The sequence below is a fragment of the Odocoileus virginianus genome, chromosome 30, assembly GCF_023699985.2.
Source record: "Odocoileus virginianus isolate 20LAN1187 ecotype Illinois chromosome 30, Ovbor_1.2, whole genome shotgun sequence".
NCBI lineage: Eukaryota > Metazoa > Chordata > Mammalia > Artiodactyla > Cervidae > Odocoileus > Odocoileus virginianus.
In genome coordinates this window covers 41,288,302-41,303,495 of record NC_069703.1, presented here as the reverse complement: position 1 = coordinate 41,303,495, position 15,194 = coordinate 41,288,302, and the positions used below count along the sequence as shown (strand labels likewise).

The window sequence follows — 15,194 nt, the reverse complement described above, 5'->3', positions numbered from 1 at the left end:
CATATGCATCATTTCATTGATGTTTACAGCTACTCTGTTTTAAACAAAATGATCCCTGTTTTATAGATAAGACAACTCAGACTCGGGTTTAATGACCTGTCCAAAGTCCAGTAAGTGTTAGCAGTTGAGATAGACTGTAGGTTCTGTACAATCTGGGTTAGTATTTTCCTAAAAGAATACCTTACTTTAAGCATTAAAAAAAACTTTAAAACTCCATAAAACAGAGCAGCTCAAATATACCCTTATTCTCTCTCACTAGGGTCCTCAGAGTTCTAAGAGACCTTTTTTATGATCCCCAACTCTGTATTCTATATTCTCTTTTAATAGCAGACTTTGACAGGATAGCTTCCCACTTGTGCTCTTGGTGTCATTCATAAATCAAACTTCATGTCAACTGTTTTAATTTAGTGCTTTTGTTGATTTACTGAATTTGTTAAAACTTTTTATGACCCCTGTACAGAAAAGTTTACACATCATAAATGTTCATCTTCATGACCTTCTGCCTAATGGAAATATCCCCAATAACCCGTCCAAATCAGGTATGGAAGTCATCCTACCTGTTCTGTGTTTTGCTGAGGCATTAATAGCCTAGTTGGAGTAGAAAACTAGGTAACTATTATGTAAATAGACTGTATAGCATGGACAAAAACCAGCCCATTCCAGGGACATCTTTGAAAATCTAGCCCTTGGCAGTATAATTGAGAAAGTAAGTATCAGTGACTAAGTGTTCAGGTCAGGGCAGTTGGCTTACAGGGGGAGCAGCTTCTCAGCAAGCCCTTGTGAAGGGTCACTGAGGAAAGATCATGAAAATGTTGATTTGGTGAGTGAGCCTCTTCTGTACCCAGATTATTTGCTTGGTGAAACTTCCTACTGCCGCTTTATTGCATTTCCTTCCCATTCGTTTTCCTGTAGACTGTTTGAACTCCTTGTGAGAAATTGGAGCTGAACTGCCTGCTGCTCCTGAGCCAGTGACTTGATTTGTAGATTTGTGGAAGATTATTTAAGTGTGTTGGTGGGATGATCTTAAAATACTTTTAAAAATTATTGATGTTACTGGTATCTAATTCAGGTGGACTTGTTTATTACTACATGTTGGACTCTTACCTGATGATAAATAGAATGGGAGGATCCTTCTTATTTTAGCAGTTCAGTTTTGCAGGACTTTTTTCTTTGTTTGTTTTATCTTATTTTTTGAACTTCTGTCCTGCAGTGTATTCAGTGCTGGGGACATGAAAATTACTACATAGCTTCCGTCAGTTTTACCTTTGCAGGAAGAGGGAGCTTTTATTTCTGGACATTTTGAAAGCTCTTTCTGTCTTTAGAATCCTGTCATACTTTGGCTTGGGATCTCAGTGTCATGCTTAATTGGCTCTCATTTACTTTTTGAACCAGTATCACTGTTATACTTTGAAGATGTGAAAGTTACATCTCATTTGCTGCCAAAACTATAGCTTACCATCTTGATGCTACATGAAACTAAGTGGTATATCCTTTCTAACTTCTTTCTGGTATATGTTCCTTAATTTGTATTAGCCATGAAGTCTTTCTGTGTTACTTTTGAGCAGAGGATGGTTTTAAAAGCAAAATGGGCTTTGAATTGGTTGTTGAAAGGTCTAAAAGATTGTCAGGGTCCCTGTGTCTGGTCTTTCTGTGTCAGGGTGGCTAAGAACTACTTGGAGAACATCTTTTTATTTTGCATTTGCAGGCCTACCCATTTGCAACTGTGTCTGCTGCTTTATCTTCCATTTGTGGTTCCCACCCTCCCCATTGAAATTTGGTTGTGGTGACTGGAATTGCTGAGCAGGAGTTTCATCATCTTTTGATTGGATCTTACCTTTTACCAGGAGCTTTCTTTTGGTCTAGGTCTGTTTGTGTCTTTCTTAAATTAGAAGTCAGTGATGGAAATAGGCAAGATTACCTCTCTCTAGTTTTACAAAAGCAAAAATTATTTAACCCTTGGGTAAGGTTTTGCAAAGCTTGCTATATACCATGTCAAGTCACTATACCAAACCTTCTTTTCATTCTGAAAATCAAGACACATTTGCTTTGAAAATCCATGTCTTAACTTAGATTGTTGGTAAGAGGAGACAGACTTAATTTCTTTAAAAAACAGAACTTCTGTGTGCTTGGCACCGCATCAGTCCTTTTAGGTCCAGTCTTTCAGTCTTTGTAGTTTGAAGTACTTCAGAGATAAACTCGGTTGTATCAATGATTCGCTTTAACATGCTCCCATATAATCCTTAGTATGTATGGGACACGGAGTGGATGACAACGGTAAACACTTAGAGTACTCTTTGTTAAAGAATTTTAGTTAGATTTAACATGTTTTGAAGGATTAAAAATTCAAGTTAAGGATGATTAGTGATTTATTGTTTCAGTAAGCGGTGAGACATTGGGTGGAATTGGGGTGGTGGTGGTTCAAATTGGCAGGGCATATATCCCAACATGAAGTGTATAGAGTAGTTGAATTGGAATGATGTTAAGACCACACTTAGCTCAATATTCAGAAGTAAGAGAGGAGTTCACATAGGCAATGGAAGTAGGAAGTTCATTTTGTAGGCTTAATATTTTCCAAGTATAATATTAGCTATAATTCCTGGGGATTATTAGGAGCCATGCTATTCTAGAGAGTTAGATATTAGAGAAATGGAACTAAGAAATACAAAGTTGTGGTTGGGCTTTGGGTAGAAAGGAAAAAAAGTGGGGTGGTGGGACACTGGGCATGATAAGACTGTCCTAAACTCTGTAACATAAATGTCTGTCTGTCTCCCCCATTTGGCAAGACTTTCTGCAGTGTTCCTGCCTCTGTGTTGTCTGTTAATTAGATTGTAATGTCTTGAAAGGTCATGGACACTATCCTGTTGTAATTAGCATCTAGTGTAGTCTGGTGTCCACAGTGGTTGCCCGCTATTATTAGTTAATGATGATTAGTGAAGCTGAAGCTATTTTTTAAACAGGGCCCAAGGGATGCAGACAGTGATGAAAACGACAAAGGTGAAAAGAAGAACAAGGGTACGTTTGATGGAGATAAGCTAGGAGATTTGAAGGAGGAGGGTGATGTGATGGACAAGACCAATGGTTTACCAGTGCAGAATGGGATTGACGCAGACGTCAAAGATTTTAGGTTTGTATGTTTTACACTTCTGATTTTTGAGTGGGGGCTATGGGTTTTTGTTTTGATTCAGTTTTATTTTGATTTTAGTTTTCTTTTTCCCTCCCTACGTGTCTTTTTAAAGAACTGGGACTAGTGTAGGCCATAACACAAAAAATGTATGAACTGTTAAGGTGAAACTTTCTCAGATCTGCCCATACCTGATGTTTTGCCAAAACAATAGACTTTCCATTTGTATGGAGCTCTGTAATTTGCAGAATGATTTCATAAAGATCAGTTCATTGATTCTCAAATTTCAAAATCACCTGGGATGAGCACCTTGGGATTTCTCTCAAATCATTATCTTGGGAGAAATCATGTTTACTAACGGAAGTGTGTCATATTACTGTGGCATATTAAGGTAGAGTGAAAAATAGTTGATCAGTTAAGTATTATTTCACTTGAGACTCATAAGCTCCCTTTGAGGAAGGCAGGTATCGTTTTCTTCGTTTTGAAGAACCAGAGATACAGCTTAAGTGACTTGTTCTTAATCATATTCCTTCCATGGAGGCCTCTCATTCCACCTCTGGTCATAATTGATTTGCAGGTTTTACCCTGTAATTTTAATATGCACAGTATTAATAATACCATGTTTGTCTTCCACATTTGGCAAGTATTCTTCATTTTTGTAACTAACCTTTGTTACATGATGGTATATGTGAATTTTAATTTTTTAAAAAATTTTGACCTAGGATTTTTATCCTCAGTCACTGATGTCCAGTAGAGAGTTTAATTTTTAATAATTTTAGTGTAAAGCTAATGTGTGTCTAAACACACACACATACACAACATCCCTTATCCTAATAATCTGCAAAGCCAAAATTAAAATATTGTGTGTGTGTGTGTGAGGGGGTCATTCCTTTTAGAACAGTGTTTAATTTGTTTAGTCTTCCTAAACTAATTTTTGCATCTCATGGATGTAAAGAATTAGTCTTTGTAAGAAATTTGAGTCACAGAGTAATAAACACTTAACCTCAGGTCTTTCAGATGAGTTTGGGTGTCCACTCCACCCTGAATCTCAAGCAGCTTGTGGCATTGTTTTGTGGTGTTTGACTCCAGGGCAGATGGTAGTAGTAGGGGGTGTGTGTGTGTTAGGGAACTACAAGAGCTTTAATTTGTACCAGCTATAGGATTTCTTTTAGGCTAAGAATGTAGTCACAGGCTATATTTTCCTGACTAGAATATAATATTATTCAGTATTAATCTGAACTGGAATTAGATAGTTCTGCTGTCTTTTTGCATAGGGTGATCGATCATGTGTCCTGGATTGCCCAGGACAGTATTTGTTTATACCTCTGTCCCAAGATATTAATACTGCCCTTTTTTGCTCTTAGGAGTGTCCTGGTTCAGATGATAAATTACATCCTTATGTTACTTTTAATTCTTAGAGTTGACTCCTTAGCAGGAGCTTATCCTAAAAAGTGAATTTACTTTGTACTGTTTTGTAATGGTTTGATTCTGGTTTCTTTGAAAAGAAAAGGAGAGTCAGTTTTATCGTTGGCCAGTGGTACCTAGGAAATACAAACAAAAATTTTTCGCCTATTAAAAATTATTTTTGAATAGAATTATTCTCCCATGTGGAACTTTCCCTGGAAACTACTTTGTCTATTGACTGTTTAAAGAGTAGGATGTTGCTTTTGGGGAGCATGTTTTACTACCTGTATTTTGGGATCCCTGCTTTCATGAATACCACAGAGTGATTCCCCCCGCCAGTCTATCCAGTGTTCCTCACATCTGGGCCCCTTGGTAAAAGAGATGGTAAATTAATAGCAGTTAATGTAAATTTAAGGGGTGGGTTGTGGTGGGAAGGCAAGCAATAGAAGAGTCGTTTTATAGGGTGTAACATATAAGCACCATAAAGGGTCTCTGGTCTTTTTTTCAAAATAGTTTTAAATACTGTTGGTAATAAGCTGTGTCAAGGACATTGTCCTTAAACTTAGGTTGGTGTAGTGTCCCTCCCCACTTAAAATAAGGTTTAATGCCCTTTACTTTCTCTGTTTAGCCGTACCCCTGGTAATTGCCAGAACTCTGCTAATGAAGTGGATCTTCTGGGTCCAAACCAGAATGGTTCTGAGGGTTTAGCCCAGCTGACCAGCACCAATGGTGCCAAGCCTGTGGAGGATTTCTCCAACATGGAGTCCCAGAGTGTCCCCTTGGACCCCATGGAACATGTGGGCATGGAGCCTCTTCAGTTTGATTATTCAGGCACGCAGGTACCTGTGGACTCAGCAGCAGCAACTGTGGGACTTTTTGACTACAATTCTCAACAACAGGTACTGTGTGTGTCTCTGTCCCTCTCTCTGCTCTCCCTCCAAGCAGAAACATTATTCAAGTAACTGAGAATGGGGGGATGGGAGGAGGGTGGCATCATTTTAGGCTTTTGATGGCCAGTCCTTATTTACCCAACAGTGTAAATTATAAAGCCTTTGCATCTTCCCTTCCAGAATGATTCCCATGCTGAGGTTTGTTGGCAAGAGACCACCCTGCTGTGTATAATTCCTTTGGCTTCTCTTTTATCAGGGCCTGGGGAGGGGCTGTGGTGGTGGTACCTCCTGTAACACAATCCTCTTGAATGTTAATCGCATCGAAGATTAATGTGATTATAATGCTGTTGGGTTTTGTTTTTTAAATAGTAAACTCTGTTGTCTGCCACTGTCAGGAGTTCACTGCCAGATGTCTGATTAGTCTTGTCTTTTAATTAAGTGAGTTACTACAGATAACAGACATATGTCCTACCTTGCAAAAGAGTTAGAATGTGATTGGGGAAAAACACAAATCACTCAAAATCTGCAGTGAAATTATTTGGCTCTTCTTTTATTTATAAGTCCTTGGTGTATATTTTATGTGTGCCTCTGGTTTTGAAGGGACTGTATGGCTCTCTCTAGAGCTTACAGATTCTTCTTTTTAATTTTTTTTCTTTTTTTAAGGAAAATTAGCCAAATTAATGAAAAGGGGGCAGGTAACTTCCTATTCACGTTAAGTTCCACACGTTCTTCTTTGTGGCCTCAAGCAGTTTGATGGGCCACCAGTTTCTGATGCTCCTTAATTTTAGTCTGGCGCATACATATACATTTCTAGGTGTGAAAAGTTAAAATCTCATTTTGTAGTTTAGAAATTATGTATCTATGGGGAAAGTTGACTTATGGCCTTTGTAGATCAAATTGTGCCACACTGTCCCTTTAGTTGTCATAAATGGCTGATTTTAAGTGAATTTTGCTTGATAGATAGCTGGATAATACAGTTAACCATGTGAAGTTTACAGAGACAGACCCCTTTAAGGGATGATGTGATATGCACGCACTCTGTTCCTATCAGTTGGATATACTAGGTGTAATTAACAAAATCTTTTTCTAGAGAGTTTGAACCAACAGTGTACACTGTTCTCCCTGTAGATCCCAATAGATATGCTCACCTTTCCATGGGAATTTGACTTTCTGTGCTTTTTGTCTTATTTATTTGCATTTTTTTCACAATGAATCCTCAAAATAGCAGTGTTGAGTGAAGTCAGAAATTACTTCAGATGCTGAGGAAATATTTGACTTAAAGATGTCTTGTGGCACATCAGCAAACATAGAGACACGCTATTACTGTGTAGACTTCAGCTTGTCCAGTTTAGAATATTAGTGTAGTAATTTCTCTATCAAAATTGAGGTATGTTAAGTGTAGGCCGTTTCTAATCAAGTTCCTGTAACCTAGTTATCTCAAAAAATTTTATCTGAATTCTATCTTTATTGTCTCATTGAGCTTCCCCTGGCAACCCTTAGATTTGCAGCCATTTTTGGTTCTTAGCTTCCATTCCCAATCTAACCCAGTCTGACTCTGCTTGTTATTTAAGAAGTGTTTGTCTTCAACCTCTTATGAATGACAATCTGATTCTCTGTCATTTAATTGTTATCTCGTAATCAAAGTTGGGATTCACTTTTGATTTACTGAACTTAGATTTTGGAATAGTTCTACCAATTTTTGAGGAGGCTGGATAATTATTAGAACTTGAACAGAAATACACTTTTGCATGCCCACAAATAGTCCACACAATTACATCAAAGACACCACCTGCTCAGATTTATAAAACCTGGAGTGCCTTCACCACGGATCACATTTCAGCAGTTTTTGGAAGCGAATGCCGTTATTTTGCAAGTTAAGCTGTTGTTGAATTCTGACTTCCCATGCATGTCTTGGTTGCTGCAATATAGGGTCATTGTTACCCAGTTACAGCATCATCATAGGATGTGATTATTGTTATTTTGTCCCATGGGCTCATAATTCTTGCTATTTTGAGTAGATGGCTGTACACATTCTCATACTGGGTGTATTGATGGCATGCCTGGAAATCATTGACCCAAGACCCTTCAGGACCCTTAACTTCCCAAAGGCTGCTGCATAAAAGCCAGTAGTTATTAAGATGGAAGAACCCTTTCTCTACAGGAAATTGGTGTTTGTTCCTATACTTTATCCTTCTAATCCCTTTCTACCCTTTTGCTTTTCATTAGATTTTATTCCTCTTTCCATTTCTAATAATTAAAATAATTCTCATTCTTCAAGGTTCAGCACTATATTCCCCCCCCCTCCGTTTTTTTTTTTTTTTTTTTTTTTTTTGGTTACCTTTCTTGATCTCTAAATCAAAAAGTAGTCATTTCTGTCTCTGTAGTGCCTTGTGCTTCCTCTAAGAAAGAGTCATGGTGTCTCCTTGTCTGATGGTCCTCTGCTAGATTGTAATCACCTAGAGGGTAAGATGGGGTCTTGATCTCTCTGTGTCCTCTGCTTTTGCTTTGATGGACCAAGTTTTCAGGGAACCTTTTCCACACCCCTGTTACATTATCTCACAACATCCCCTGTATTTAATATACTTCACCAAACTAAGATTGAAAGCTAGCCTTGGGAGAGGTCTGGAGGCCACTCTTTGAGGTCTTGCATGTATTCTAATATGTGAGTCCTTTAGGTCTAGCCCACTAGATTGTTTATCATAGACAAATAAGGGTACCTTTTTAATAGTCAGGACATTTATTTCCTGAATCAATATTTAGCCTTTCAGTGTCACAGCCCTCTTTTGCCATCCGGTTAAAAGCCATAGTCCTCATCAAAAAAACATACATGGTTCTTTTGAGACTCAATTTTGTACATAACTTGAGGGAGATCACAGATCTGTGGATTGCAAATTATAACCTTCTGTTCTTATTTTTTATTGTTACCTGTAGTCAGGTGTCTCTCTCATGAATGGAACAGACTTCCCCCAGTCCCATGGTTCTCAGTTTAGTTATTGTGGTTCATTTGGTCTTTTAGATACTGTAAGGAAATACTTGATGACAAGTGATGAGACTATTTATGCCTGCATCCTAGGGAGAGCAAACTGTTTCTTGAGCAAGGAAGGACTTACAAAAGAGATGGATGGATCTTGAGCTGTGCTTTGCAAGACTTATTTATACCAGGAAAAGAATGAAAACTTCAGTGGAGAAAATAGTAAACTAAGAGCTTAAAATTAGACATTAACATATGTGTTCAATAGATAATATAAAAATAGTCACCCCGGATGGTAGTTGAGGTTGAAAAAAAGTGACTTGTGAGGTTACATAGATAGTGTCTCGAGTCTTACCAACTTTGCTGTGCTGTCGTACAGGCATTAACAAGGCATTTTAAGAAGTGATGACTTAAATATCATGATTTAGTTTTTTTGTGCAGAGAGTTAGCTTAGAAGCAGTTTTAGACATTCTTTTGTCCATATTAGTTAACTATTGACTGTTGTATCCTTGTAGGGACTTTAGGTTTTGTCGTAATGAACTCTAATGTTCATAAGACTGTGTTACAGTATATAAAACAGTTATGGAACGCTTGAGGGACTAAATGTTAAATTGGTTGGTCAAGAATCCTATCAGACCAGGGGAAGGCTCGTTGAGGACCAAGTTTGTATAGACCTAACTTGAATGAGAGATGGAATGGATATTCCTGCAGTTAAGAGAACAGAGTTATGGAGATGGAAATGACAATGGTGTGATCATAGGTTAGTAAGAGTAGAAGGTACACATAAAAGGAAAACAGAAATAGATGCATTTGGTTACTGAGTCCAGGTCACAGGCATTGAGTACAGACAATATTAATGATTGTGAGGATTGAACTAAACATCTAGTGTAGCTTGTATTTTTCTGTACATTTGCTCTTTTATCATGGCTATCTTAAATGGGCATCAACTTTTTTTTTTTTAAAGTTTGGAGTTTTGGAGTTATTTGCTATAATTGATAGGGTATGTTGATGATTTTATGAGTGGATCTGGTTTGATAATTGACAAAATAAATCCTTGTGTCCTATTTAATTTCATTTGTAGTAGTAAGTTGGTTTCATAAGACTATTAACATCAGCCTGTATTTAGATACATAGTATAGAGCATCCTGAAAATACAGGGAAGGTATTTTTCATTTAGTTCATTACAGACTAACTGTCTTTAGGGATACTTTGGTTTTGGATAGCTAAACTACTTATCTAATCACTGTGAACCATCATCTTAACCTAAGATGTATTTATAGCAGGGATTCCTTTTATGGTGCCGTGAACCCCTTGGCAGTTAGGTAAGATCTCAGACTGAATTCTTAGAATACTGTCTTAAAATGCATGGTGTAAGTATGATTACAAAAGAAGCCAGTTATATAAAAATAGCTATAACAGTATTTAACAGCAAATTGAATGATGGGTGTTTGCTTCTTTTTCATATGATGCATGAGATAGAGGTAGTTGTACTGGCCATGATGGTGAGCATAAACAAGATTGTGAGATGTCTATCAGTTGTAAAGTAACATGAAAATACATGATTTCTATTTGTGATTGAATCACAGAAGTGTGGCTAAATTTAATGTGGTTTGTTGCCTATAATAATAATTGAAGGACTTGCTAAATTTCATGATAGTAATTTTACCTGCCTCAGGTACAAGGGTCTGGGGTTAGGAACCTTTAATTTAGGGTGGTTTGAAATGCTCATTGATACCACTTTCCTTACTTTCTCCTCATGTCTTCTCTTTAATCCTGGAAAACACAGTGAACAGTTCATATGTAATGTGTTCATACTGCTTTGTGTTATGATGCTTGCATAGTAAATAGCCATGAAGTTATCTCTGTTCATCTAAATATATTTTAGAAAATATATTTACTATATATATATATATATATATATAATATATTTCACTCTATTACAGTCGTGTAACAGAAACCACAGCCAAGATTAAGTTGATAATCAGATGGGTTAATCTGGTTAATTGTCGAGGTTCTTTATCTTAGGGTTCAGTTAGTGTAAAAATAGCCTAATGGTGTGGCATGCCTTACAAAATTGCCTACTGATGTACTGAAACTAATCTGTTAAGCATGAATTTTTAACAAAGAAGCACTTCTCTGAAAAAGCCTTAGTCAGATGGCAGAGGAAGTTGGCATGCATTGCTTTTTCGTGTGTGGTAGTGATTTAAATGTCATTCTTATGAAACTGAGTTTGCGTAGTTTTAATATAGGTATTTAAAATTCTTGGCTTTCTTTTCAGTTTATAAATGAGAGGAAGATTATTCTGTCAGCATCATGTGTATAGTCACTGTTGAAATGCTGACTTTAGCTAGCAGTTAGGTCATTTGAAACATACCTTTATTGTTCTTTGATGAAATTTTAGAATATGATTTTTTTCTAAAGATAATAATTTGCTTGACGGAAGGCTGTATTTTGTTTTCCTCACTTATTTAGAAGTCATTTGTTTTGAAATCAGATTCTTCATCTGCTAAAGAAATGTGAAATTTTTTTTTAAAGTTTGGCAGCATAGTTTGTATGTACCTGTTACACTAAAAATCATTGTAGCTGTATGTTAACTGTTGCAACTGTTCAGATAACCTGGTCAAAAATGAACTTTGATCTAGAGGATATAGCAAATTATAGACAGTAGCAAATTTTCAAAAATTTCATATACTGAGGACTAGCTCCAGAATATAATTTTTTCTTTAAAATTTATAGCCCCACTATTGATGTAATACTCTTAGTGTTTAAAAGGCTTTTCTCCGTGAATTCTGGCAATAGCCTTGTCAGGTAGGGCAGCCATTTTTATAGATAAGAAAATTAAGACATCATGAAGCTCAGAGACTTACTCAAGATCTTAAAACCCTGCTATGCAAACATCTTAGTTTCAGTTTCTATTTCCTCGCTCTTTGCTTTGGACCTAGTCCTAGAAACATAAAACTGTGTGGAGCTGTCTCAGCTTCAGATTTAACTGAAGCTTTCGTAGTTTTTTCAGCATGGTATATGTTTTAAAATTACTATCAACAACAAAAACAAAAAAAGTTTTTCTTTCCTCTTTGTGACCTAAAGCAGGTGGTGCTCATGAACCTCAGCAGGACTTTAACACTGCTCAGAAGTTTTTTTTTTGTCTATTTTATATACTTTTTAAAATTAATTTACTTTTTGAGTAGGTAGTAACATTCACATGGTTCAAAAAATCAAAACAATGTAAAAAGATACACGCTTGTTATTCTTCTTCCCACTCCTGCTTTCATCCTTTTTATCCCTTTTGTTAGTTTTATTGTGTATGCTACTAGCATTTGTCTTTTTTTTTTACTATACAATGTTGTGGTATCTGCCGTATATCATCACAAATCAGTCATAATTTTATATATATGTATCTCCCCTTCCTGTTGAGCAGCCCCGTTCCCCCACTCCACCCCTCTAGGTTGTCACGAAGCACCAGGCTGGGCTCCCTGTCTTACAGAGAGCTCCCCGCTGGTTACTGTTTTACAGAGGATAGTGTATGTATGTCAGCGCCACCTGACTCACACGTCTTGCCTTCTGCTTTCTTTGTCCCTTCCCGGACTGCCTTGCTACACGACGCGCTATAAGAGGTGGCCCACAGAAGGGCTGTGTCTGTGTATGGGGGTGCTCTCCTCATTCATCAGAAATAGTATCACATAGAGAGGACTTCTGTGTGTATCGATTTTAATCATTAGCAAACAACCTTATGAGTTAGACAGTTCTTTATTGTCCATCTTTAGAGAGAGGAAGAGAGTGAGCACAAAGTGATTTTCCTTCCCAGTGTCCCACACACAGAGTCAGCGGTGGAGCTGAGATACCAGTCCAGGTTTTCTGGCCCCAGAGTCTGTGCTCTTATCCGCTCTCCACTGGGCACATTGCCTTAAACTCACAAGAAGGCAGGCCTGGCAGTACATTTTATTTTGAGGTGAGAAAGGGACAGAGTTTAGCACTTTGCCCAGTAGATGGCATTTGTATGCGTTGTTCAGGATCCTCTGGAACCTATCACTTGCCAGTTACCCAGTTTTGGGTAACCTATATTTCCAGTTAATATTGGACCGTTTACATGAGAGAATGTGCCAGAATTGCTGTGATTTATGCTATGATCAAATCTGTCTGCTGTTGATGTATAGTTTACTTATGTTTAATTGTTTACTGTAGAATGCACTCAAAATAATTCCTTCTCTGTCACAGTCATGGACATATTAATCAACTCTCAAACATGGGATATATGGGAGCAGCTATACGGCCTGTATGTTTCCAGTTAAAATTATTAGTCCCAGTGTTCAGTGTGGTGACACAGTAGTGAGAACCACAAACTAATGTTACGTGGAGTGATTACTTTTATTCATACACTGTGTATATATATATGTATATTTTCAGATATAGTACATGCATGTAATGTTACATGAAATGTTAAAAAATGTTAAAAACATATGAAGTGAGGTTAAGTCATAATGGAATGGTGTTAAAGTACTTTTTTGGTTAGTAAGTCAAGATAACCTCAAGAGTTATATTCTGAACACAGTATCCTTATTCTCTTAGCTTCATGTCACAGAGCCTAGCTAATAAGTGCTCAAAAAAATATTTGTTGAGTGAAATGAGTTATTTTATTTGCAGCAGGGCCAAGAAAGGTAGAAGGAAGAGGCTAGCATGAGCATTGTCTGAGATGTTAGATAAAATTCCAGAGACCCATTGAATAGATAGCAGATACCTAGTGGAACTAGGAGGTATTGTTTTTATAGTCTTGGAAAAAATTTTAAACAACTTTCTACTATTTTACTTGTTTTCTGCCTCCTGGATGCTCCTCTTGCAGGGAGGGGTTTGGGGAGAGCTGTTGGTAGGAGGAGTGTGAGGCACTATCCTTCAGGTGAAACCAGACCAACTTGGCGATGATCACAAGGTTGTAGTTACCAAATAGTACTGGTTGGCTCCCTTCCTGGAGTGAACAGTTGTTTTGATATATTTGCCAGTAGAGTCCTATATTTCTTTTGAATGCTTGACAGTTAATCAGTGCCTATGAAGTAGAGCTGTTTTTTTACCAGCATTATAATGAAGTTTTTCTTTTCTTTAACCTTTGAAAATAAAAAACTAAAGCATTTTTGAAACCTGTACTGCATGGTTACTTTTGATATTCATACTGTGAAAGCAGAGACTTACTTTACTCTGGTTTTTAGAAAGATAAATATATATAGAGGTAACAGGTGAAGTTGGTCAGTATGTTCAGAATATTCACCTTTAAAAAAAATTTAAAATCAGTCTGTTTTTATACTTGAGGCACAGAAGTAACCAAATCATAACAATCAAGTTCACCACAACTGAATCAAAGTTCCACTGTGACAGTAATTAAGCTGAGTTGTCAGAATGACATTATCACCTGCTGTCCAAAACAGGTTTCTTTATGAAGACATCCGTGGTTCAAGATCCATGGTATCTGTTACATATCATCCAGTGATGTTAGCCTAACCACTGAAAAGTCCTGTAGAAAGAGTAGGTAGGTTGAAGGTCCTTTGTGGGGAAGTCCCATCAGTAAGTTCTCCCAGTCTGATTTCAGTAAATAAAGAAGTCTTCAGTATATAACTCCTTGGAAGGAGGCATATCAGGGCAATCCAAAATCAGGTATCCCCTTTTTTTATACCAGTATTATTCATATTAAACTGTATGAACATTTTATTTAGTGTTGTTAACTTAGTTCCTTGCACAGTGCCTATCATGTTTTGATTCAAAAATAATTGTAAAATGAGTGATTGACTTTGTAATAAGAGAGAATCTTAGGATATTCTTACTGTCAAGACCTTTGAACTCCTTTCCGTGGAAACTAAGCTCATAATCCAAGTTTGGTTAGTAGCAGCTATACTTCTATTGTTTTATTTCTCACATGTAAAAGGATTGGTATTCTAGGAAACTCGGGAGCCCCTGAAAGGCGCACATTGTCCAGTTTACCCGTTTTTGTAAACCACTAGTTGAGGGAGGTATTCAGTATTTTCCCGAGAGGAGACAGCCAGGGATGAAATGAGAACTTTCCATTTTCCTGTCTAAAATGTGAGCAGGTGAGAATTACTTGAGAGTGTTTGTGGAGTTCTCAAAAGAACTGAAGGGAGGCACCAGCGCTGGTGCAGTGAGGTAAGTCACTTGTAGTACGTTTGTTTAGTCTCTGGCTTGCTCTGGCTCAGGCAGCGCCCTCAGACCTGAAACAGCTGTTCGGGCATTTGTATGTATGTTTATGGTTCAGGGGACAGATGACCTGTGAAGTAAGTAGTCAGCACATGGGAACTGGGCTCACAAATTGAGCCAGAGCAGTAGAGGGGAAACAGAACAATGAAGCATCATAGATACCAAGGGAATGGAGCAGAGCATGAGAACATTTTTCTAAAAGCATCATGTCTAAACAAGAGTTTATGGGAATTTTTATTCAGAGAGGCTTTAAAATTCCTTCCTGTGACCGGTTCTCTAACCTCATCATGCCCTTTTCTTTCCTCAGCTGTTCCAAAGACCCAATGCGCTCGCTGTCCAGCAGTTGACAGCCGCTCAGCAGCAGCAGTATGCGCTAGCAGCCGCGCATCAACCCCACATTGGTAAGTCCTTAAGCCAAAAGCGCCCTTGTAGGGCTGGGCCCATCTGAGGGCAGTGGCTGTTGTGAAACCCAGCTGGTATGGGTTGATCTCAGAGTAAGCGGCCTATAGCTCTCATCCAGTTGTCTTTAGCCACCTTCTTGTTTTTCTAGGCCTAACTCCTAAGATTTCTTAGTATCCAGTTATTGCTCTGCCAGCTGTTTCAGGATTTAAAG

At 37.6% G+C, this 15,194-nt stretch overlaps 1 protein-coding gene across 15 annotated transcripts in view; it reads left to right on the top strand.

Annotated features, from left to right (window-relative positions):
• PUM1 (pumilio RNA binding family member 1) overlaps window positions 1-15,194 on the top strand; it is a 122,038-nt gene that overhangs the window by 60,477 nt on the left and 46,367 nt on the right. For 13 of the 15 annotated variants that reach the window (XM_020882798.2, XM_020882797.2, XM_020882789.2 and 10 more), the window contains 3 exons: window positions 2,958-3,124; window positions 5,154-5,424; window positions 14,889-14,982. In XM_020882798.2, coding sequence (XP_020738457.1) covers window positions 2,958-3,124; window positions 5,154-5,424; window positions 14,889-14,982 — 532 coding nt within the window. The remainder of the gene's footprint in view (window positions 1-2,957; window positions 3,125-5,153; window positions 5,425-14,888; window positions 14,983-15,194) is intronic. The other 2 variants (XM_070459070.1, XM_070459069.1) reach the window with 1 other exon arrangement.